At 42.2% G+C, this 24,748-nt stretch overlaps 1 protein-coding gene across 1 annotated transcript in view; it reads right to left on the bottom strand.

The window, feature by feature from the left end:
* Nucleotides 1-24,748, bottom strand: part of LOC147905989 (peptidyl-prolyl cis-trans isomerase FKBP42-like) — a 40,172-nt gene that overhangs the window by 4,800 nt on the left and 10,624 nt on the right. Inside the window, exons 3-6 of the mRNA XM_087381718.1 lie at nucleotides 10,154-10,330; nucleotides 9,372-9,461; nucleotides 9,008-9,195; nucleotides 8,455-8,626 (exon numbers count right to left, since the gene is read on the bottom strand). Of these exons, the coding sequence (XP_087237844.1) occupies nucleotides 8,455-8,626; nucleotides 9,008-9,195; nucleotides 9,372-9,461; nucleotides 10,154-10,330 (627 nt within the window). The remainder of the gene's footprint in view (nucleotides 1-8,454; nucleotides 8,627-9,007; nucleotides 9,196-9,371; nucleotides 9,462-10,153; nucleotides 10,331-24,748) is intronic.

Genomic DNA, 24,748 nt, shown 5'->3' with positions numbered 1-24,748 from the left:
GTGTAGAAGAAAGGAAGAAGCTGGTGCTATGCCCGTGGGAAGAGAAGTCACTTTGCAAATGATTGTCGGTCCAAGCACAAGACGAAATCCAAGGACTAGGACACAACTTCATCAGGCACGCTCTTCTTCGGACAAGTCTGGTGATCCGAGGCAGCTCTTGCTCAAGAACTCCAGATTGCACCTGCTTTCTAGCAAAAAGGTAGGGATGCCACAGCCAGAGAGGGCTTATGGGCGGAAGAGCGGGCTGAGCTATGGACTTGATGTGTTCGAAGTTCATTCCTTGGTGTAGCAAAGACTATGGACAGGACGTTTTCGAGTTTATTGTTCGGGGTTCCTAGATGTTATGTGTTCGCCAATGGATATTGGGCATGGTTTGCTCTACAGCTCAGCATTCTTTACTTGGAATTCACTGCACACTGGTATGGAAAACCAAAAGCCAAGCAGATCTCTTTGCTGTTCATGGTGGCATTGTGTTTCGAGGATCCAGATTGACAGGTGCTCTCTCCAAAGTGATTCCAATATTCAGGTGCTGGAGGGTCCATGGTTGCATCTTCATTTAGAGCATCTCATGTGTGGAGAGTGAAGGGCTTCTATGTGAGTGTGCCTGCCCTGAAAAGGAGTAGTTTTTGCAGTTAGTTTGGGGGCTGTTTACCAGGGCATTTAGCCAGGGTTAGGGGCAGGTTAGAAGGCTGGTCAAGGGCCTGTTACAGGCTGGTTTTGTGCCAGCTGGCTGGGGCTAACCAGGTCAGCAGTGTGGCTGACCAGGGGCGGGTCAGTCGGCTGACCAAGGGCAGGTCAGTCGGCTGACCAAGGTCGGGGCAGCTGAGCTGACCTGGGTCGGGTTAAGCGGACCTAGGTTGGCTATTTGCAGCCCCTATCCCAACACTATAGATAAGGCTTCCTTGCCACATATGGATTGTTCCATTGCGCTTGCCACGTATTCATTCTTCCATTTCCTCCTCACAAACACCTCTGGTTGGCACTGTTTTGCATGCTATAAACGAGGCTATCTTGCCCCTCTCTCTCTCTCTTGTGTACGCAATGTGCAACATTGACAGTACTCTCATGATGATTTCAGTTTTCTTTCTCATTGACTTTTTAGACCTTTTTCAGGCATTTCACATTTGATGAGTCCCCTGTTGAGGTAGTTTCATGATACACTTATCTGGGGGTCGTCTTTTCCGGACCCACCTTCACCATGAGACCCGCAATGCAGGCGCGCCTGAGCAGAGGATATGCTTCATTGGCTAGACTAGAGGGACAGTGCTGCCGCTCTCATTTTCAGGATCCACGGACCAAAGGGTTGGCTTTTTGACTCCTTGGTCCACCCTGCAGGGATGTATGGCAGCCCATGCTGGGGGGCAGATTTGTCGGATACAGAGTGGGCCAAGGTGGAGCGGCTACAGGTTCTCATGTTATCACGGATGATCCGTGGTAAGCCATCTGTCCCTCACCAGATCATTCAGGTGGAGTTTGGGTCACCCCCATTACAGCTAGATGCTGCATTTCAGGTCATTACATATCTGTACCGAGTCAGGGAGTATGGGGATTACACATCCGGGCGTAGCAGGATACCATGGCTAGCACTGTCCTCTTCTATGGCACTTGCAACAGGGCAAGATCAAAGGTGTTGGTATGCACGCACAGAGAGATGGTTTGCAGGACTAGATCTCCACATGGACAGACTACCTCCTTTCCAATACAGCATGGACGGTCCTTTCTCTCCCCTCCTATCACACGAGGTCAACTAGGTTATTCTTGAGGATCTACTACAACTACACATATTCCGGACTTGGTTGAGCCCGAGTGATCTTCCAGTGAAGATGAGTTCTACAAAGATCACTTCCTACATATCACAGTGGAGGGTTTCATTGATCCACCAAGATACATGCAGATTCACCTACCCCACTCGCTGAGGATCTCCCTTGGGCAGTTCCGGGTCTCTTCACACAGACTTCGTATCGAGAGCGGCCGAGCAGAGCGGTTACCCAGGGAGAGGCACATATGCACACTGTGTGACATGCAGGAGGTTGAGACGGAGGAGCACTTTATCTTCAGGTGTCCTATTTACTATGAGATCCGAGGGCGTTTCTACTGCCTCTTCAGAGATAGTTATGGGATGTTGGCCCATGTCCTCTCCTACCCAGACTAGCGATGCTTGGCTGGTTTCATTCATGAGATGCTCAAACACCGAGATAGGATACTCCGAGCACAGAGACAGGAGTAGCCTTCTCCTTCGACTGATCCCTCTCAGAGCTCTATCACGGAGTTCTTTTAGCTAGATCACATAGACTCCCTCGAGGCGAGACCCCGACATGACCGTGACCCGGAGCCTATGACCCGACAGCTCAAACAGAGGGTTGACTCACATATCACACTTGGGGACATCCCCTCCTTGTTTAGAGTCGGAGCCCGACCGACGGGGGTCACAGTGGCCTTGGTTAGACGCAGAGCTACGACCAAGAGACGTATCAGGACTGCACCCTTGAGGAGGCGACAACGTTCTATTGCTGACCTCATGCCTCCACTTCCACAGCCTCATACATCCCGATATTGTGTTGCTGACGATGATGATGATGATGATGATGATGATGATGGTTATGGTGATGCCGACGATGATGCTGAGATGGATATATATATACATATAGTCGGGATATGACTATGTTGTACTTAGGACTTAGTACTGCCATTTTGCATTTTTTTGCATTCTGCATTGGTATGGATGCTCGTTTAGTAGCTCCACTACCACAGCTCATTGTATCAGGTTTTTCAGTCTCATAGACCCATCGGTCTTCCGAAGACTTTAATAAACTCTCTCTCTCTCTCTCTCTCTCTCTCTCTCTCTCTCTCTCTCACACACACACACACACACACACACACACTTTTTTTTTAAATAGTAATATCCAGTGCAGTATATTTATATGCTCATGAATTTACATGATGGGAGGTCTCCGAAATGGAGAGTATCCCAAAGATCAGAAAACTAAAAAGAAAAGCTCTATGCAAGAAGCATCCATATCACCCTCATGGCACGCATCATATAAGGATTGCCGCAATGAGGCTCGGAAAGATTCATATGACTTGTGAATCTGCCGACCCAAGTATGCCAAATTATGCTCACTCCAGATTGTCCAAAGAGCCCAATATCTCACCCAAGAGAGAAATAGTGAGTATTGAGACAAAGACCTCATAAATCTGCCAAAGAGCCAGAAATGTTTCCCAAACCTGTGACTCGGGAAACGGAGCCGAAGATGATCTGAAATTCTCCTGAGAAGGATCCTAGAACACGGGCAGTGCCAAAGCAAATGAAGAACAGTCTCTGAAGGAGCCTAACATCTTAAACATGTGGATGGTGCAATGCGACGTTTAGCAAGTGTGACCCCCATTGACAATATGCCTGTCATACATCTCCAAAGAAAAAGTCTTTGTTTCAAAGGCATTTTACACTTCCATAATATCCCGAGATTCTTCCGCCACCATGAGAGGGGCTTCCTTATATGCCACAGAGAATTAGCATATTGCTGAATCCATGGAGCAGGCTGAAGAAGCCTGTAGGCTTTGATGGAGGTTAAGGCAGAAAGAGGAACAGGATGAGTGCATGTAGCAGAGGGTTGCAATTGCCAATCCGTAAGCATGTCTGTGTCAACCACAGGAGGAACAGGTAGAAAAGGATGTAACAAATCAACAATTTTCTTCCATATAGACCTATGATGCATTCCCAATGCATAGGAAGCAGTGGCCTGATAAAAAGATAAAACATAGCCCTGATCATCTACCACATCATGTATGTATCTAATTCCCAATTTCATGAGATTGTATGCCCGAACAGGTTCCTGTAAAGCGAGTGGAATGTCAAAGATGGCACTCCAATGAATACTTTCTTTCCTCATTGAGTTTGTCCCCGAGCAATTATCAGGAGCCCATTTGACCTTAGAAAGTACTTGTTTCCAGTCAAGTATCAGAGCAATAGACATGGATTTGTCTTCGCGGCACAAACCCATACTGATGAGGATGAAGTCCCGCATCCAGTATCCTGTGAAGCCTATGCACAATCATTTTGGCAATGAGTTTATAAACTACAGGCATCAAAGTAATAGGCCTCCAATCTGACATATGGTCACACAGATGTTTTTTGGGCACAAGTTTGACTATGCCATGCTTCCAAGAGTGCGGCAACTGATTTTCTTGCCAGGCAACATTGATCATTTGCAAGAGGACTTCTTTCAAATCATCCCAAAAAGAAATATAAAATTCCACCGTAAGGCCATCCCAACCAGGGGACTTGTATTTGCTGAGGTGGAACAATGCATTATCAAGTTCTGTGTCAGTAAAAGGTCTCTCCAAGATAAGAGCATCATCCATTTCCACTATTCCAGAAACATATTGGAGAAACTCAGTCCTAGCATCAGTCATTTGATTTGATGGGGAACCATGAGCGGAGAACAATTTCTGGAAATAATTTTGGCATTCATCTTGGAGATCAGAGAAAGAGTGCGTCCAAGAGCCATCGAGCTTCCTTACCCTTAGACATGAGTTTTTCTTTCGAGTAGCATGCAAGCCCTAGAAGAAGGCTTTTGATGAGCAGCCCTTATCCATGAGGGGCTTCATTCTTGCCCTAATCTGCCATTTGTGCAATTTCCTCTAATCATTAACAGTCAATTTAATCTGAGCATGTGAAAGGGAATCGTTTTCTGAATCAGAGACAGGCCTTAACTGAGAAAATTCAGTCAATTGTTGTGCTGTCCTTTTTGCCCATTTAACCTCATTCCTCCATTCAGTCATATGCAACCTGCAAAGGCAAGGGATGAATTGCAAGTCTGATCATTTGCTGGAAAGAGTGATGTCGGAAATAAGCCTGATTAACATGCAATAATCTACTGGAAAGGGGTGGCAAATCATCCAGAGGCATGCCAAGCTGCAAATTCATCCACAATGGGGCATGATCTGACAAGCCCAATGAGAAATCTATAAGGAGATGAGGGCTAAAATCTGCAAATTGTTGTGGGTAAAACAAATACCATCTGTCAAGCCTTGCCCAGTATGTAGTAAGAGCATTATGATGAAAAGTATATCCAAGCACTGACCCTTGGAGAAGCAGCCATAAATCTTCAGCCTGCACAGAAAGAAGCATGCTATCCCATTTCTGTCTTTCCAATGATAGCATATGAGATCTTGAAGTGGTGTTATCTCTTGGTAGAGGGGAATTATTAAAATCTCCACAGATGAATGCATTGGATCTCCATGGATATCTGCATAAAGAATCCCATAATGAAGCCCTCATGGCAGAGGTCTGGGAAGCATAGACTGATGCAAACTCAAGAATATCACCATTGACATTACATTGTATGACCATCATCTGCCACTGCTGTCATTGAAGGCTAACTAAGATTCCAGCTCATGTCTAACCAGTATGCATACACCTGAGTAGGTAGTGGTACCAGCATAATATATATCATAACCGCCAAAATAATCATGATGACCAACCATGGAGTGTTGATTATGCTCTTGCAAACAAACAATATCTGGCTGCATTTTATGTACATAATTCCATAAAAGCCTCCACTTGGAGACATTGCAGAGGCTCTGTACATTGTATGTAAAGCACTTAAGTGTTTGAGGCATGAAAGAGGTATATACAGCAAGGTATCATAATAAAACAAGACATCAGAGAGGCAAAGCCTCTGCCTGCATGGGCTGCATTCCTTCATGATCCATGAAAGACATAGCATTTTCCCCTTCTTTTGAATCACATATGGGGATGCCCTTCTTCAATACCCCCACCCAATTTTGAAGGATAGGAGCTGAAGTAGAAGCCTGTCCGGGTGAAGGAGAGGAAGCATCCCATTGACGAGATTGAAGGGGGCGTTGCTTCAATACAACCACCTTCTTAGGTTGTTGAAAACCATCCTGATCATTCCCCGCAAATTCCTTCATCTTCTCTTTTCCTTTATCTTTTCCTTTTCCAGCAAGTGACTGCACCTGATTGATTGGTTTGGCATTCTTTGCTCCATTTCTATTTGCTGTCTTAGCTTGCAAATTCTCATTCATTTCCCGTGTCTGGGGCGGCAAGGCATTGGGAGGGGGCTGATGCAGAACCATTGGGCATTCAGAGGCTAGATGCCCAAACTTGTGGCAGGCAAAACAAGCTCCTGCAAACACGCCCCACTTCAATTCAAAATACTTTTTTCCCAATTGCACTCCCTCAACTTCCACTGCAATAGAAGGAGGGGTAGGTGTATCAGTGTCCCAGAGAATGCAGAACCTGTTACGGTTTCCCATGAGGCGTGGAGGACAAATGACCTGTCCCAAAGAAGCAGCCAAGCCAGGCAACTCTTCACGCATATAGTCCGGGAAGTTAACAACCTCAACCCATACAAGACAATGATGTCGTATAAGACTTTGATAATCCTTGTTTGGGGACCAGGGCATAGCATGTACCATCTACTTCTCGTAAAACAGGGGAGAGAACTCGAGAAGCCTCTGCTTACACGAAGCATCTGATAAATGCACCTCATAAAGCCTCTGGAAGCAAAATACACTCCCTCTATCAAGCATCCTCCAAGGATGGCCTTAATCCACTGCGTGACATCACTGGCCACTGGGATTCTTCCTGGAAAGAAAATTATAACCGCAGTTTGAGAAAACTTCCTGAGAGGATTCACGAGGGACGGCAATTTCAATTTGTACGTGACCTCTGGAACCGGTTTGCCCCATTCCTGTCGTGACTGCTGAAAGTCATCCTTAAGGGTGTCAAACACGTACTGAGCTTCCATAGTAAGTTCATCATCTTGTGATGCAGGCTCTGATAGGCGGCGCTTAGCATCTGCGGGCCTTTCTTTTCGAGCATATGTACAAACATCCAAACCTGAAGCCATGATTGAACTACGACAAGACAAGAAGGAAAAAAAGAGCGTACACACAGGACTGTACGGAGAAGTACAGAAACAACAAACGTGTACGGAGCTGCAGACGGGACTGTACGGAGATGCAGACGGAGCTGTACGGACGTACGAAGCGTGGTCTTCCTGAAATCTGTACGGAGATGCAAATGGGATTGTACGGAACTGCGTGCAGAACTGCACGGAGGTACGTCCACCTAACCTATCTGTGTGTACGGACGTACGAACAGCGTGCGAACGCTGTATGGGGACTGTACAGGTGTATGGACAGAAGGGGGAGGCTGTACGGAAACCTTGACGAGGCTGAACAGCAGAGGTCGCACTCTCTCTCTCTCACACACACACACACATCCACACACTCTCTCTCTCTCTCTCTCTCTCTCTCTCTCTCTCTCACACACACACACACACACACAAGTTCGCACACCCGGCATGCACATTAGTTCCTTCACTCATTTTCTCATTCCTTTTGTCCCCTCCTGCTATTTCTAGCATCTAGTAGACTAGGGAGATATGAAGGTTATATCAAACTTGATGTATTGTGCACTACAAAGTTGACTTGTATAGCCCTTCCTATAATGCCCCCTATTGCACTATTTGGCTAGAACAGTCCTACCCATATTACTCGTACTGAGTTTTTGTCACAACTCCAAAGGTCAACAGCAGACCCAGCTGTGCTGACACCTAGCATTGAAGGAGAAGGCAAATGAAGAAGTAGGCTCACTCTCCTCAGTCAAGCTTTAACTGCTTTAGAAGACTCTCCCACACAAGCAAAGCACAAAAGCCTAGAAAGAAGGTGCAGCGGTTATGCAAGTTCATTCCCAATATGGAACATCTTTTTTTTTCATTTAAAAGCCTTGATGAGCCCATGAAGCATATAAGAAACATAAGGCAACAACAGTTTCAACACAGATTAAGTCATCCACATAATCATATACAGGTGAGCAAGCACAGACGGTTGAGGTGTTTCAGCCCACAAGTTGGGAAAGTATGGTTAGGGATATTCCTCGTTAAATATTCTGCCATGATTGACAATCTGAATGACACATACATATGATAGTCGTATGGCTAATATTGAGATAGTTCTTTCTAAAGACTCGTTTCAGCAGTGTGTTATCATCCTAACTCTGACAGCTGCTAATGGTAAGGGAGTTTGATGATACGGACATAGCATCACACACATATGAGCACATGGTGCTGCCCAGAACTACATCTCACGCACCCCTGCTATGGAGCACGTCCCATGTTTAAGCCAGCAAGAGTCAAACTTGACACCTCCATCTCTAGGACAAAAAGATGGATTATAGTGACTTGCTGTTTCCAAGGTTCTTTTCTGCTGTATTTCTTGTCTTGCAGGCTGCACATTATATGCTTTCAGCAGGAGCACACCTTTGAGGGATTATCAATGTGCACAAATATAATTTTTCCAAACTAGCAATCTTAGCTTTTGCCAGAATAGCTCATAAAAAGTGAGTATAGAATTGTGTGGCATTTCATTTCTACAGTTGTATTGATTAGAAAAGGAATTGACAGCCCTCTTGTTAACTCTGATAACCTTTTAGTTGTTTTGGGACGAAAATCAGGTTTTGGCAAGGATTAGGTAACATCTCGTACTGCTGTATGGCTTCCTCAATCTTGTCATCTTTGAAAATCTGGTTTCCATCTGCCTTTCTCCTATCTGCTGCTTCAATACGCTCCTCAACAGTCATCTGAGAACGAGGCTTTCCCTACATGCATAATTTCAGCATAAGCTTCGTTAATCGTGACAAATTTCTCGTGAAAAAGTAGATTTTTAAAAACATTTGCATGCACAGGTACTCTGCCAAGTTACACGTGCAGTGTTTGATGTTGTCATCTACATGCTCTATAAAATATGCACATCACACACTATAAAAAGCTACTCTCAAGCTCCACATCAGAGATCGTCTTTCAATCCTCACCAACAAACAGTCATGCATTAAAACATAAACTGGAATTGGGAAAAAAGCTGATGTACTTGGTCGAATCATGACAAATCCACTGCAGAACTGTACATGAATCAAAAAGGACACCAAGGAGAGATTGCATGAATTCCGAGCACAGTTGGAAAGGTACACTTGCACACTCACTTCTTTCCCATCCTCAAACCCAATCATCTCAACTTCATAGATAAGGTCCGCCTTTGGTGGCACGTTAGGGAAGGAAAAATTCCCTTCTTCACCATAACCAAGTTGCCAACCAACGTGAAAGAGAGCACTTTCACCAGCTTTCATGCTTCCACCAACTGCTATAGCGAGACCTCGATGTACTGTCTTCTCTGGTAGAAAAAATAGATAAGGTTGTAAAAGTCACATCTGAAATTTAAGAGAATTTTGGCAGCATACATAAGAAAGTAAAAGGTGAATGCACCCATCCAAATAAGCGAAATACATGTAGTTCTAACAATTCTGGGCAGAATACTAGAGGGATAGGAAGCTAAGGCTGATGATTCACCATGCCCCAGGACCAGTTCCATCGGTTGCTGTTCCTGGAAAGTATCCTGAAATTTGTGCATGATCATCTCAGTCCATGCTCGATAATGTACTGCCAGTTCAAAAAACAAGAGACGTAAAGGCAAGTTATCAAAAGTTATCAATTCACAACAAGCAGAACCCAAGTTCATTTACACTGCAAATGGAAACAAAGCATCAGTGTAAAAATGGCAATATTCTTATCATAGCACAGTAAAATCTGTCCTTGGGTTGTTACGCTGGCATGATGTTTCACCTCTATGTTTCATAATAGGCTGTATTTTATATAATGGTCCCGAAAGTTTAAACTTTTGACAAGAACTAAAGATATGGGAAGACCCAGTCTCCGAGAATGATAGTTTCCATGCAAAGCCTTGACAAGTCCACAAAGCATTCAGCCGATTGCTCAACTACCTTGGCAAATTATAGTACCTCTTAAAGCAAGCTTGCCATGTCAATTATTTTATCGCTGCATTGTTGTGATGCGTTGGAGATGTTATATTGTTCCAGGGAAAAGAAGTCACAGATGGACACACATTGATTGAGAAAGAGAGTTGTTGGCCTCTGTCGTATACAATAAATATCAATTTTGCCAGTCTTAAGTATCTATTCCCAACAGCGAAGCACGCTTACTCCTATAAGACTCGGTCATAACATTCCCTGGACAAAGATCCTGTCTGTACGTTGATCTATAGAGGTACCCTCTTGTTGAAATAGTTTCACAATGAAGCAAATCTCACTGCATAAACCTCAACGTGCACTCACAAAAGCAAGTGGAATGTTGCGAAGGAGGCTTTCCATGACCCTCCTTTACGATTTGTTTTGTCACTCCCTCATGCAGCACTTCCACTTCCGACGCGACCTTGGGTGGCAATGCTTCGTCTCGCTCGAGAGCGGCGCTTTTAAAAACGGAGCCCTCAACTTGGACTGCGTCGTCATTGCCTGAAACACAAGCGAAACTGTCATGGGCGTTCATGCAACTCGGGAAGTGTCCAATCAGTAATGAGTACATGGGAAGTAGAGGGAGAGATGCGAGACAAATAAGTACTTTGCTTGTTGACCATAATGAGTGGACATAAAACCCAACTCTAGCTTAGAGTTGACACTAACCCACGTCTGCTTTAGAATAAGCATGGCTAGATATCATAACTGCAAACCCTATACAAACAGGATAGCCCAACGTTGGTTTGTAGTTGACTTGAATGTGGTCATGAGATGACATGATAATCCAACTTTGGTTTGGAGAGTGGAGATTGTTGGGATATGTGTGATCAAGGGCTTGCTAGGAGCATGTGTGCATCCACTAGCAGTCACATGGTTGTGTGTGTGTGTGTAGAAGAGGCACACTTAGTGCCATAGGCCATGACATAGGTGATGATGTAATGCAAAGGCCCCCACATGGGGTGGTGCCTAGAATTTCCTTTATGCTAAGAGTTTGGGGTATTTAACTCTCTCTCCAACCAATTATACTTGTGGAGAAGGAGACTTCTTTGTAAGGGACTGGACACTGCCACATTAGTGGTAAGACCTTCCCAATATGCCTTCATCATATAGTTCCTCTGACATTGACTATGTATCTCAGAGGAAAGCATTCCAAAAGAGGCCAAGAATGAGAGTAAAGCCCTGTAATGGTGAATATTTCATCAAGGTGAACACCAAGAAAAAGATATGTGCCTTCTGTGGAGTACCCAATCATACTATGGAGTATTGCCACCTAAAAAGGTTTTCTCTACAGCTGCTCTCCAAGAGACAAGCCTAAGAAGAGAGGAATGACTCCCAAGAGAATGAAGCATTTCATGTGAAGAAGAGCTGCATCAACAACAAAGGAAATCTTGCTGAAGGAAAGACTCCATCAACAAATGAAGAATCAAACTTTGTGGTAGAAGATAAAGACTATGCCTTTTGAGCACTTTGTCTTTTGAACTTTATTTATCATCACTTGGTCAAATTTTGACGTTCTCTGCCTGGAATAGTACTCCAAAAAGAATGTTATGTGTTTTGTATTTTGTAAATCACCTCTGGTCACCATATGATGTAGGCCATGTGATATGTGTTTACCCCCATGGTACCTCTTGTAGAAATGAGAAACTAGGTCCACATAAAGGCCTAAGATTCATCCTTGTACATGCAAGGGAGATAACCATTTTGGAGGGGTCTATCCCATTTTTGTAAACCTCAATTGACCCTTGGGCACCTTTGCTAGCATGAGATCCTAGCCATAGATTTATCCTTGACCACCATGAGATGGCATGAGAAATTATGTGACTAGATGTATCCTTTGACATAGCATGAGGCAAACCCTTGAGAGGGGGTATGTTGGGATATGTGTGATCAAGGGCTTGCTAGGAGCATGTGTGCATCCACTAGCAGTCATATGGTTGTGTGTGTGTGTGTGTGTGTGTGTGTGTGTGTGTGTAGAAGAGGCACACTTAGTGCCATAGGCCATGACATAGGTGATGATGTAATGCAAAGGCCCCCACATGGGGTGGTGCCTATGATTGTGGAGTTCCTATGGTTTAGGATTTACCTCCATTGATGTAGGAGAGGTGCCATTGATTTAGGCCACCCTCTCTCCCATTCTATAAAAGAGGGACTTCCCTCTTAAATCAAGAGAACACCCATTGCTAATCTTTTGTGTTCTCACTCCTCTTGCCACCACAATGCATCTATTCTCCCCCACGTTCCAGCAGAGATGAGTGCACATGATGACTAACTTTGGTTTATGATGACCGAAGGTCCATATTAGTGGAAGGCTTAATAACATCTCCAAGTTAGATCAAGGATGGACCCCATTCAAAGGCAAAGGGACCACTTTGTATCTCCTTGAATATGGAATTTGGGTGTAGAATGTGTTGATTTTTACTTCGGTGTGTACGTGCTACAGTGCTTCATCAATTCTTGGTCAAGATTTTATATGCAATTTGTAGAGACACCTTGCTACTTGTAGTAGTGGGCAAGTTACCGCTTGTAGCACCTTGCTACTTGTAGTAGTGGGCAAGTTGCCGCTTTCCTTTGTAGTAAGTAAAAGATTCCCACCCTCATGTTGTCATGTAGTTGTTGGAACCCTTCATGTCCTCGACCGCCTTTGTAGGATAGTACAAAGGATCCCTAAAAGCTTTTGCTACTAGTAGTTATGGGAAAGGCGCCCCTTCTCGTTGCACCTTTCTTAATAGAGTCTCCCACTCCTAACACTCTTCACAATCTCTTCTTTGTGAAGACTACATTGCCATGATGGAAACCTCCTTGGAAACCTAAACTCAATTCTAAACACTAATTTCCTCATGTGACTTGGCCATAGCTTTAACCTACAACTCTAGTCCCCCTTGAACTTTCACACCTAGGCCTTGGTGAAAGTTTTCAAACCTAATTCATCCCTGAGCTTGCAACTACACTCCAGAAAATAAGAAGTGCCTTTATCAACCTAAAATATATCGAGTTAGGATTTGCCAGCTAGGCTTCCAACTTGTCATAAAAAACACCCAAAGACTCCATGTGGCCTCATTTAGGTGATTGATATGATTGACATTGACCTCCCTATACCATAGCGATGCCTTCTTAAGAAGTGCCTTTATCAACCTAAAATATATCGAGTTAGGATTTGCCAGCTAGGCTTCCAACTTGTCATAAAAAACACCCAATGACTCCATGTGGCCTCATTTAGGTGATTGATATGATTGACATTGACCTCCCTATACCATAACGATGCCTTCTTAATTCTCATCTCTCTTTTTATTAAATGTGCTAGCATCTTTGAGAAAGCATTCATCCTCAATACTCTACTCAACATCCATATTTCTTGGAGCCTCTTCTTCCATCTCTAGAGTTTTAGAACTTGGAAACATGTTGTTTCCAATTTCTTGGAGCCTCTTCTCCCATCTCTAGAGTTTTAGAAATTGGAAACGTGTTGTTTCCAAATCCAATGCAAGTTGCCATAGCATCCAAGTCCTTCTATGATAGCTCATCCCACTTTAGCTCAACATAGATTACAAAGATAAGGAATGTGTATGTTTATTTAATGAGTTGCCAAACACTAATAGGGTACTATGATCCAATACAAGGTTGGAGCAATTATATGACATTAAGCTGGTCAATTGATTTGGGCATAATTCTGTGATAACTATCAATGAAATGGCTCATGCTTTCTAAGATGGTAAGTAGGCTAAGCAAGTTATTACCTGAATTTTGAAAAACAATAAAATCAACTATGATATTCACATAAAGTAAGATGCTATAGTAAGATAGATGAAGTACATTACTCATAAGACTTTCTAGCTATTATTGAGAGTTTGGGATAGACAACTTATGCAGTGGCATCAAAGAGTGCTTATATTTCATAGTATTCTATACGCAAGGTAGACTAAGTATATTTACTTAACCTATTACTAATGTAGTGGTATCAAAGAGTGCTTATATTTCATAGTATTCTATATGCAAGGTAGACTAAGTATATTTACTTAACCTATTGGTTTGTGTTGGGATAGTTTCGAAATAGGCACCTCATAAGTTTGACGTGATGATATTTTCTTGAGTTGCAATTTTGTGAATTATACAAAATTTGAATTTCGATAATAAAGAATCAATTCCCTTTTAGATAGCTTGTTGCTATAGGTGTTTCATTTAGATCAATCAAGGGCATTACATTTTTGTTAATGACAAACTATTTAAACTCTAACATATCCGTGAATTGTTCGACTATTTTACATACTACTCTGATACCACTTGTTGGAATTTCAAGCATGCAAACCTTGCTGAATTTTGAATGCACTCAATATAACTTCCACATGTGATATAGAATAAAGCAAATAAACACTCGACATAAACAAAACAAGAACGAGATTAAATCGTTCCTCATGTACATGCAATTGCTTAATTACGGAACGAGATTTGTGACTCAATGAACCGAGAGATTGAACTTTTATTGATATCAACTTAGGACTCTATCTAAAGACCTAAATTACCATGCACTTGGACTGTGTTTGTTGCAGTTCACATCATAAGGATTGACCCTGACACGGTGAATAGCTGCTTATAGACTAGACACAATACTAGAACTAGCCAAAGCCTCTGTATGCGGCTCTCTTTGAGAGTTAGGACAAGAAGGAGAAGCTTGAAGCTCAATGACGGTTGTGAGAACAAATGAAAACAAAAAATGAATCAAATGAAGACAAAAGACTATTAAGAACATGATTAATCCTACACTTAACAACACTAACCACACGTTCAACTACAGAACTAACATGGCCATATACTCACAACATCTACCCTCATTAGCAAAAAACCATCCCAACTCTCCATAGACTCTTAGCAAGGACAACAAAAAGAGAACTATATGGACGTGGAGCTTGGGTCTTCCAGGTGTTTTTCTTGTCGTTTGGGGTCTTGGAGGTGGATTTGGCAACAGGCGTGTGCCCTCCCTTTTTAATCATATCTTGTAAATCTTCAATGGCCATCTCTAGCACCTTTTTCCCCATGTATTCAGGATTGATGTCGACAAAACCTTTCAAAGTAGGAACGAGGAGTGCTCCTAGCAAAAGCATGATATCAACTTCATGCTTCATTATCTTGAAATACTGGTAGAATAAAGATTCCAAGTACTCTACCTACTCTTGGTTTTTGCTTGCCATGTGTTGACATGAGTTTTTGGTGAGGAGAGTTGCACTAAAAATAATAAAAAATACATGAGGGATATTAAATTGCATGCAAGCCCAAGAAGCTGCCATGCCGGCCTCATCATCATTGAGCTCTATGATCATACCGAGTTTGGTTGTTCTGACTCTCGACATTCCTTATTTTGCACAACTCCCTATGCTCAAGGGTCCATGAGTAACTGGGGACAATACAAGCACCTCATAATTGAGCATAAATTTCTTCATCATAGCTTCCTTCAAGGCACTAGAAGAAATCAACCTAGGTAAAGGAAGCACATATTATTACTCTCAGCTCCATGACACACATCATCTTGTGAGTCACTATAAAGTGTGCTTCTCTTACCAGGATATAATAGTTTGCCATCGAGCCTACTAAGCTTTCTCAGATGCAAAAGAAGGGCTGTTAGCTCCTTGGCTCAATGCTTGGAATGGTATGAGCCTTGATGGTGGAAAAACCTTGGCTATCCCTTGATGGTGGAAAAACCTTGGCTATCCATGGATGGCTTGATGGAGTCACGATGGTATGAGAGACGCCCAACATCTTCTGGCCTTCCATTTCCCTTTCCTTCAAGAAAAGGGAAATAGATAGACATGGAAAGGCCTGGTGACCTTCCAAATAGGCTGGGTCTTTGTTGTTGAATCATAGTTGTCGATCTCTTGGCTTGACCATTCCCTTTTGGAATGGTAGCCCAATGACGGATCCACAAGGGTTTTAGAAGAAGGGCGTGCCTTGTGTGCTATGCTAGAAGCTGGTTCTCCACCTTTGCATGGCACCTATTTTGTCCAGCTTTTTCTAGAAGCCCCTCATTAAGACTGTTTCCCTTGGTTGCCCATCTAGCAACTCCCCTGGTCATGGCTATGGCTCGTGGAGTGCTATGGGATGGACAACCAAGGCAAATAATAGATCCCATGACTTGGGCAGCATTAAGCAAAAGGGGCATCGGGGTTGCAATAGAAGATTCATCATAAGGGTGGAAGGGGGCTTTGAGAGCATGGAAGGGGGTAGGAGAGGGATTTTCCTAGGTGCAGCAAATTGTTTCTCTCCCCTTAAGGCCTTTATATAGCTAGGTTGGAGGACTTCCCACCCTCCCACTCTTTTCACCTTTGTTTCTTATGTCAGTTTGTGGGACGTTGGGTGCCTATAGATGCTATGATCACATAATCTATCAGTGGATTTTTTAATGACCAGATAATCATGATACTGGCACCCCCTTGTCGAGATGAGGGGGGAGGGGTGGTGGCACATGCAAAGTCCCAATTAAATATTCCAGTCAGCACCCACCTTTCTGGTAGCCTAGCCTCGCATAAGCGGTCATATACATCATCGTCTAGCCAACCATGATGTGAAATTAGATGGTTGCCTTGGGAGAATTTCTTAGTCTCATCCCTGTCTCATCAGAGCCAAGATCATAATAATTCAATGGCAAGCAAACTACCATTTTGAATGGCATTATAACTAGAAAATCTAAAATTCTAATAGTCTAATTTCCTATTATTCTTACTTTCTAATTCTAGCTTAATGCTAATCCTAGCCTGCGGTCCTGACATTGTTATAATAGTTTGATGCAAGCTAATGTGAGTAGAGAGTTTAGATGGTGATGACCGCTCTCATGTAGGGCCAGCTGGTGTCTATAATTGTCCAGATGAACTTTGATCATCCACAATCTTAGAGTTATCCAAGAATACATATCAGTAAATTTCAACCTGCAATGTGGATCTTGAAAATCTGAGCTTGCAAATCAGGTGGTCCCGAGTCTACAATGTTGATCATCAAAATCTGAGCCTGTGAATTAGATGGTCTCTTACAGCTACACACTTGGAACAAACATGGTACTATAATGTGGATCTTTTGAATGAGATGGTCTTGAGTCTTCTCATCCAACATGCACACACAACCATACTGATCCCCCTTTTTGCACTCTATGACAAAAATAAAACAAAAAACAGTATGTGCAAAAATGCCTTCTAAATAAAAAAATTTCAACCACCGGGTTGGTTTAGGACAATCACAGATAATCAAGCTAATAACTAAACTAATCAAGATAATAATTAAACTAATTGAGCTATTAGCAAAAAAAATTAAAAATTAGTTTAGGATAGTCACATATAATCAAGCTAATAATTAAACTAATCAAGGTAATTAATAAAGTAATCAAGCTAATAGCAAAGAAAAACAACCAAGCTAGCTTAGAACTCGTTTAGAATAGTACCACCGGGTAGGTGTTTGAACTAAACTAGCTTGGTTATATATTGCTGTATGTGCAAAAAACACAATCTAATTAAACTAATCAAGCTAATAATTAAACTAATCAAAGCTACTAGAAGACAAAACAAATTCTACCCTTGGGTTGGTTTAGGATAGTCATATAACTAATGTTTGACCTGAATAGGTGTTCGTGACATATAACAACTATACAATAACGATATGTTGCTGTTCACTTCTGCATTTCTGTCCAAACACAATTTCAATCATTTAATTGTTGCTATTTGACTTGAACCAACTCGGTGATGTTCCAAGCACCAGGCTAATTTAGGACAATCAGGTTTAGATATTAACAGGTATATGACCGGAACAAAACAAAAATTAAATTTAAATAATTTACTAGTAGGAATCACACTCAGTGGGGTCACCGTGCATAAACCCTATATATCATGTCCGTTCAAGGCCTATTTGTAAAATCCCTTATCTGTGAATTTTTCATTATTAAAATGCACCCTTTTCCTATTCAATCTATAAATATTTTTTCAAAGTCCTTTTTATAGCACCCTTCTGTATGTGAAAATGTGTGAAAATTTAGAATTAAATATGTCCTTATGTTGAACTCACGTGATAGTCGCATTTAATATTTAGTGACCCCCCGAGGAATCACATCAATTTTAACCATCAATCTGGTCATCAATTAGACAATAACAATATATTGTTGTTCTGTTGTGAAATATGTTGCTGTGTTTTTCTGCTCAACCACACCGGTATAGGACAATCACATAGCTAGTGTTTGACCTGAACCAGCCATGGTTTCTTGATGTTCCAACCACTGGGTTGGTTTAGGACAACTACGTTAAGTCCATCTAGAAATTAAACATTACAAAACTCAATCACAGACAACCACTGAGCTGGTTTAGGACAATCACATGATGTTCCAACCACCAAGCTATTTTAGGACAATCACATTAAGTCCAAGCTAGCCAGATTTGAAAATTAGATAATTAAACTATTCTAAATCTCAATCATAGACAACCATTGGGATGGTGTAGGCAAACCCTGATCTGCATTGTATCTAGCATGTGTATGATGTGCTCGTCCAATTGCTTACATCCCTCTGCTTTTTATAGATGTCCTTTTGATTTCAAATCAAGATGATTGTGAATTACTTCCGCTCTGTCTTCAAGAGTTGGAGCCATGTTGGTCCTTTTGATTGACAACATCTTCCACATTATGCGGCCAAGCCATTTCTTTTGTGTTTTAGGGGATACCAACATAGCTACTGTCACCCTCTTGTAGCTTGTTGATCTAAGATCATGTTCTTTGCTCTAATGATGTGCACATGTAATCACTTCATAGTACTGCTATGTAAGAAATCTTCTTTCTTCTCGTTCTTTCTCCCTCTGCAAACATTGCAAAAGTGTCCTCCATTGTCATTTTGATACCATGCCATTGCTTTACTCAACCCATAATTTATTCCTTGTGTCTTGACCAAGCTTTTCAAATTTCCTATCTTGTAGCCTCTGTTTGCTTCTCTTGCAAGCCATGACAAACTGCATCTTTCCATTGATTCCATGGCAACGATCAGTGAGCTGCCAGAATAGAACCTCCAAAATAGAGACTGGCTAGCTTATAAAACAATCAAAGAATAGAAGACAACTTACTCGAGTCATCCAACCCTGGGATTGCATATTCACGTAATCACATGAATTTTCTTTGATTACGTGTCATGATGACACATTTCATGAATCATGGGCACAATCATGCCTTTGCGCTATCAAGTGGCCCTAACTTGAAAGCTGAATATATATTGGCGGTAGTATCAATACTACCAGTGGTAGTCTCCTACTGGCAGTAGTACTAATACTATTGCCAGTAGTTTGACACAATACTACTGGCGGTAGTATGCACACTACCGGCAATAATATTATTACCGATGGTAGTGGCAATATTCCTGCGAGGGATCCTATTACTACCCATGGTAATTGACATACTGCTACCATTAGCACTACTATTACTAGTGGCAATACATAAATTACCACCGGTAAATACTACCAGCCCAAGATATATGCCATCCGCCAGGCTCATTTTCACCAAAAGTGGATTGAGAAGAGGCAAAAGTCCTCCTCTCTCCAAGTCTTGGCCGAGGGGCCTGGCCTAGGAAGTGGTTCCTGGTCCCACATCCTGGAATAGGTCGAGACATACATGGTGGTTGTAGCTAGCTTGATTTTTGTAAATAGTTGGACTACAACCTACATGCATGGTGGTTGTAACTATTGTTATAAAAAGTTTAACTAAACCTTCATATTTGTCAAATGGCCAGCTTAGCCTTCTACTTTCAACCATCGAACTTAGCTCTAAACTACATCGACATTCAAAAAGTATAGCTTCCAAGATTAATAGAGTGGCAAGCCTCTTAGGCCACATTCATAAACACCTTAATAGCTTAAAATTTACAATAATAGTATTGATAATAAAAGTTACAATAATAATATTGATAATTGCTTTGTTGTGAATATCAAAAGCCACACAAAATCTCCCATAGTACACATATTTTTGTGATCTACCATCATGTCATGAACCTTAGTGGTGCACATATGGTGTCCAGAAACACAATTTAAAAGACTGCAAAAGTGCATTAAAGCTCTATTAGATGCCATTCTTTTGAAGGGGTTATGGAAAGCATTTCATGTAGTTAAAAAAAAAAAGAATGTATAGGGTGGGAATTATTGTCAGATGCCTGCCTGCTCATTATTGTGTGGCAAATGTAGCTCTTTGCTATTGTCAAGTGATAAATCTTTCTGCATACACAGTAAGATTTGCTCGCAAGCATGGGCTTAATGTTAGATATCAATGCTCCACTCTCGTGTAACTACGCGGGAACCAGCTAACTTTACTTGTAAGCCCCCCATATGAGGAGAAGGCATTTGAGTAGCTCGGGTAGGTCCTGGTTTGGACACCAGATGGGGGCCATGTGTGGCCTGATGGCTGGACGGCTTCAAATAGAGTTGGCAACCCGCCAACTAGGCTACATGCAAGTGCGGGAAGGCATCCCTTGACTGACCGCACTAAGGGTAGACGGAGTATTTCTCGGGGCAGCCCACTCTCGGGTTGCGGGACCCATTTGGAGCCTCAGATGATCCCGGATGGCTCTAGGCCGAACAGAGACCATAGGTTAGTTGCTCTGTTTTGCGCACCGGTTCTATCGTATGGTCGATGGCCTATTTCGGGACCGACCCCCAGTCGACCGTTTTGGGCAGACTGGGTCAGTCACCCAATTGAGCCTAACCGACTACGACTGGTGGCTATATAAGAGCAAGCCCATGAAGCCCATTTTATCACTGGCTATAGTAACCCTGATTCCTTAGCATCCAACCTCCGTCTTCTACTGTTTCCAGCATGCCATCAAAGCTTCTTTCACAGGAGCGCACAGTTGGGAGGTAGCGCCATCTATTGTATCAGTTCTACAGTAATCAAATTTTTGATTCTCCATACTATCTTGTTTTCTCTCTTGCATATGAGATCCTGTTATCTGTTGAGCACAGACATTGTATTATTTTCTTACACTTAACTGCCAGCAGTAAGCAAACAGTAGGGGAAGAGCTAAGTAAGGGCGAGTGCAAGAGAATGATGAGAAGCATTCGGGATGCCTTTTTTGTTAGGGTGTGCAACATGGAGGAGAGTGAGATGGAATCAACCATGTCTAGTCTAGAGGGAGTCAGCACTATGAAAAGGAGTATTCTTAAAGATGCTAAGAGTAGTTTATAGTCTGAAGGTCATGATGATTTTGCCAGTTGCGGGTGCAATGGGAGATAGATGCCATGCTTTGGGTTGGCAGCTTTATTGGGAATGCAGTGACCTGATTCAACGAAGCATGTAATGTAGACCCTACTCTTGCACAAGAGTTTGATGTCTTCAAGTTAACGCAATGGATGGGTGTATGGGCCAAGCGCACAAGAGTAGGGTCCTTTCATGAGATCACCATGTCATAGTGTCTAAGTGCTGGGACAAGGAGGCTGAAATAGCTTATGGGCGAGCTATGTCCGTGGCCGCAGGTGAAGAGCAGCTAGACTCTACACCCTCTCAACCATTAAGAGGTCATGAGGTTCAAAGGGCACAACACGTGGTTAGTAATATAGACAGAGTGTCACACTTGGCATATGTCATAGAGAGGGAGATACAAGTTGGCGAGAAAATCGGCTCAAGCACCTATGGCACTATATTTAACGTGCAGTTGTTAGGAGCTGCAGGGTTGCCATATCACATGGAATATGCCAAAAAGAAGTACAAGGGAAATATTGGGACACGTACACGAGAAGCAAGGAGAGAAAAACTCATGCATATTTTACACCCAATCCTTGTACGTGTGATCGTAGCAACCCAAGAAGAGCCACTATGGACCATCACGCCATACTTTAATGGTGGTAGCTTGTTGCAGCCCTTCAGATTCTACCAATGGAGGACTAGGGTAGGTAGGTTCATACACTACTTCCACCATTTTCTAAGGGGAGGAGCGAATCTGATGGCCATAGCAACTAGGGGAGTCCAAGCTACATTAGAGAAGGAAGATATTGCCCAAATCAATGTACTTTGTGAGAATCTCCTCCATATCATCCATGCACTTGTGGATGGTTTAGCAAGGCTACACGCTAGAAGGTGGATGCACACAGACCTACACTTGGGCAATATCTTATTGGATTTTGTTGGAAAGTCTAGATGCCGAGTCGGCATCATAGACTAAGGGATGGCCATGGAATTCTTAGAGAGTCGAAAAGCAATCAAGCATCTAAAGAAGCAGTCTTTGGAGACAGATGCTAACTACCGAGTTTGTAGGAAAGAGGAAGAGCATGGGTAGAAAAAGAGGAAGAGCATGGGCAGAAAGAGGAAGAGCATGGGCAGAAAAAATGGCTTGCACCTAAGCTACAAGAAGTAGCATTAAGAGGTAGATATACATGCCATGTAGATATGCATGCATTGGGATGGATCATTGTTGAGATAATTTATTTTTTTGAAGATGTCTGGGGTTATCTTGAGGATGATTGGAAAAATGCCTCCTTCTCATGTCATTAATTCCATTAAGCATCATGCAAAAGAACAAATGATGCATCACATTGCCGATCAGAGAAAGCCACTTGGAGAGATCAGTGATATCTTAAAGAGAGTAGAATGTGAGGGAGAATTGGGCTATGAGGCCTATGGAAGAGATGAGCCTGGCCCTTAGGATTGCAACATAAGCCACATTTTTTGTCTTGTAATATTTTTGGGACCCCATGTGTCAAACTTATTGTAATGAAATTCTTGTTAAAAAATAAAATTTAATTTGTACCATTTGACGTAAATAAAGATTGCAACATGTACATTTTGTTAAATTAAAATAATTTTGTTATAACTTGTTTTGCATAGCATATGTAATAGTTTGCATCTTGCATGGGATATGTAACATTTTTATCTTGCATTGAGCATATTGCATGTGACAAGTGCATCTTGCATCCTACGTCACACATTGGCACCTCACAAATGTTGAATTTGATGCATGCAGACTTTGCATACTGTTGCACACCAAGCATTCATCTACACTTCGCTCTCTACAACAAGCAATAATTCCTGTGTCACAAGGAGAGGATACTCCTCCTTTGCCTAGTGAGGCAGAAGGCTCTAGAAGAGCATGCAAACATCCATTGATGCAAGCAAGAGGAGGCTGAAGAGTAGGCTTGATGTGCTGTCCACAAAACACGAGAATGTCAGCCATGCTTGGAAAATGGAAAAGAGAGATGAAATGAGGCTTATCTATTGGCAAACGTAGTTCAAGCGACTACGCAGGGTTGCCAGTGCAACGCCTAAGCATGTGCAAGATATGATTGCACGTACATCCTATATGCTCAACCTGGAGGTCTGTATGTTTAATATTTCAAAATTTGCATGCTTCCAATATTAGATGTATCATTTCTTAGGTCTTTTGTCAATAATTATCACATACAAACTAGCAACCAATGCCATGGGCATTGGTTTTGCAGGCATGCAATGGAAAGAAGTGAACAAGCTTGTCTCAAAATAAGAGCTTTTGGCAATATGGCCCTTAGAGGCTTATGAAGAGGAAGCCTAAGGCAACCAAGCAAGGAGACGTAGGAGGGAGGTGGAAGCACCCCAACCTAAGCTTTGGACCAGCATGAGAGATAGAAGATAACAAATTGCCGAAATTAACGGATTCAACAAAATGCTAGGCAGATATATATCTAGATATATGGGAAGGTGCCACACCATAATGAAGTGGTGATGTACTTTGCAAAATTCTTGTACGTGCACTTCATAAAGGGTATCTAGGTGGATTTCTCATCTTATAAAGGACAAGGGTAAGAGATTACAATGTACATTTACGTCCAATAACAGGTTATTAAGAAATTAACAACTTATACTGAGCAAAAATTGAACAGAGGATCTTACATTTATAAAACTCGGCAATTGCTGAGAGCCTTAAAGTCCAAAAGATTACAGCTATCGGCCCATAACCATTCAAATATAAAAGTTAACAATAGTGCATATTGAGAGCCTTAAATTGAACAAAAAGAGATTACATAAATGTAATAAAAACTCAGCAATTGTTGAGAGCCTTAAAGACCAAAGCATTACATCTAGTGAGCCAAAAGATCATTGAGAGCCTTAGAGGCCAAAAGATTACATCCAGCCATTGCTTGTTGAGAGCCTTGTCTAAAAAAGAGGGAATTTGTACAACTTAGTATTTCTGCTAGTCTAGCTTGTTGCATTAAAATTTTTTAGGGAGCCAAAGGAGGAGACAATGGAGAGGTTGAAGACCATGCACATTGTCAGGACTCAAATTATATTGCAGTTCCACCTTCATCGATAGTTCAAATTTCACTTGCTACAGTCAGTGTTTTGTAGTTGATTCAGACAATGTTTTTCACGACACTTTGAGTACATTTCTTGCACCATGTCTACGACTAGCAACTTCAATCTGGAGGCATTTGTTAGGCTAGACAACTCCAATTATGGCACATGGAAATGCCGAATGGATACCATTCTTGTACTTCAGGACAAATGGGAGTATGTTGATGGATCCACACCTAGACCATTGGATGATCCAGCCAGCAGTAGTTCTATACTCCACCTGTTGTCACAGCACGAGCAACGGGATCCACAGTGGGATATCCAACTACACAATTAGTTTCTGCGCCTGTAGCAGATCCTGCCATTGCCTGAGCTTAGGTAGAATGGGATAAGAAAGATAAGTATGCATATCATCTGATCAAGCAAAATGTGCAAGATGTCATGTTAGGACAACTCAACACCGTCAAGACATCGAAAGAAGCATGGGATATGTTCGCAGCTCTCTACGAGTCCAAGAACACATCCAAGATTTGTCACACTGAGAAACCAAATCAACTAGAGTTTTCGCAACAGCAACAAAACCGGTCATGCTTACGTACTCATAATTAAAGACTACAATAATCAACTTGCAGCAGCAGCAAGAGAGACTATGAATCCAGCAAAAAT

The sequence above is a fragment of the Dipteris shenzhenensis genome, chromosome 1, assembly GCF_047967505.1.
Source record: "Dipteris shenzhenensis isolate YYH24624 ecotype China chromosome 1, Dip_SZ_1.0, whole genome shotgun sequence".
NCBI lineage: Eukaryota > Viridiplantae > Streptophyta > Polypodiopsida > Gleicheniales > Dipteridaceae > Dipteris > Dipteris shenzhenensis.
This window is presented reverse-complemented; position numbering and strand designations above follow the sequence as displayed.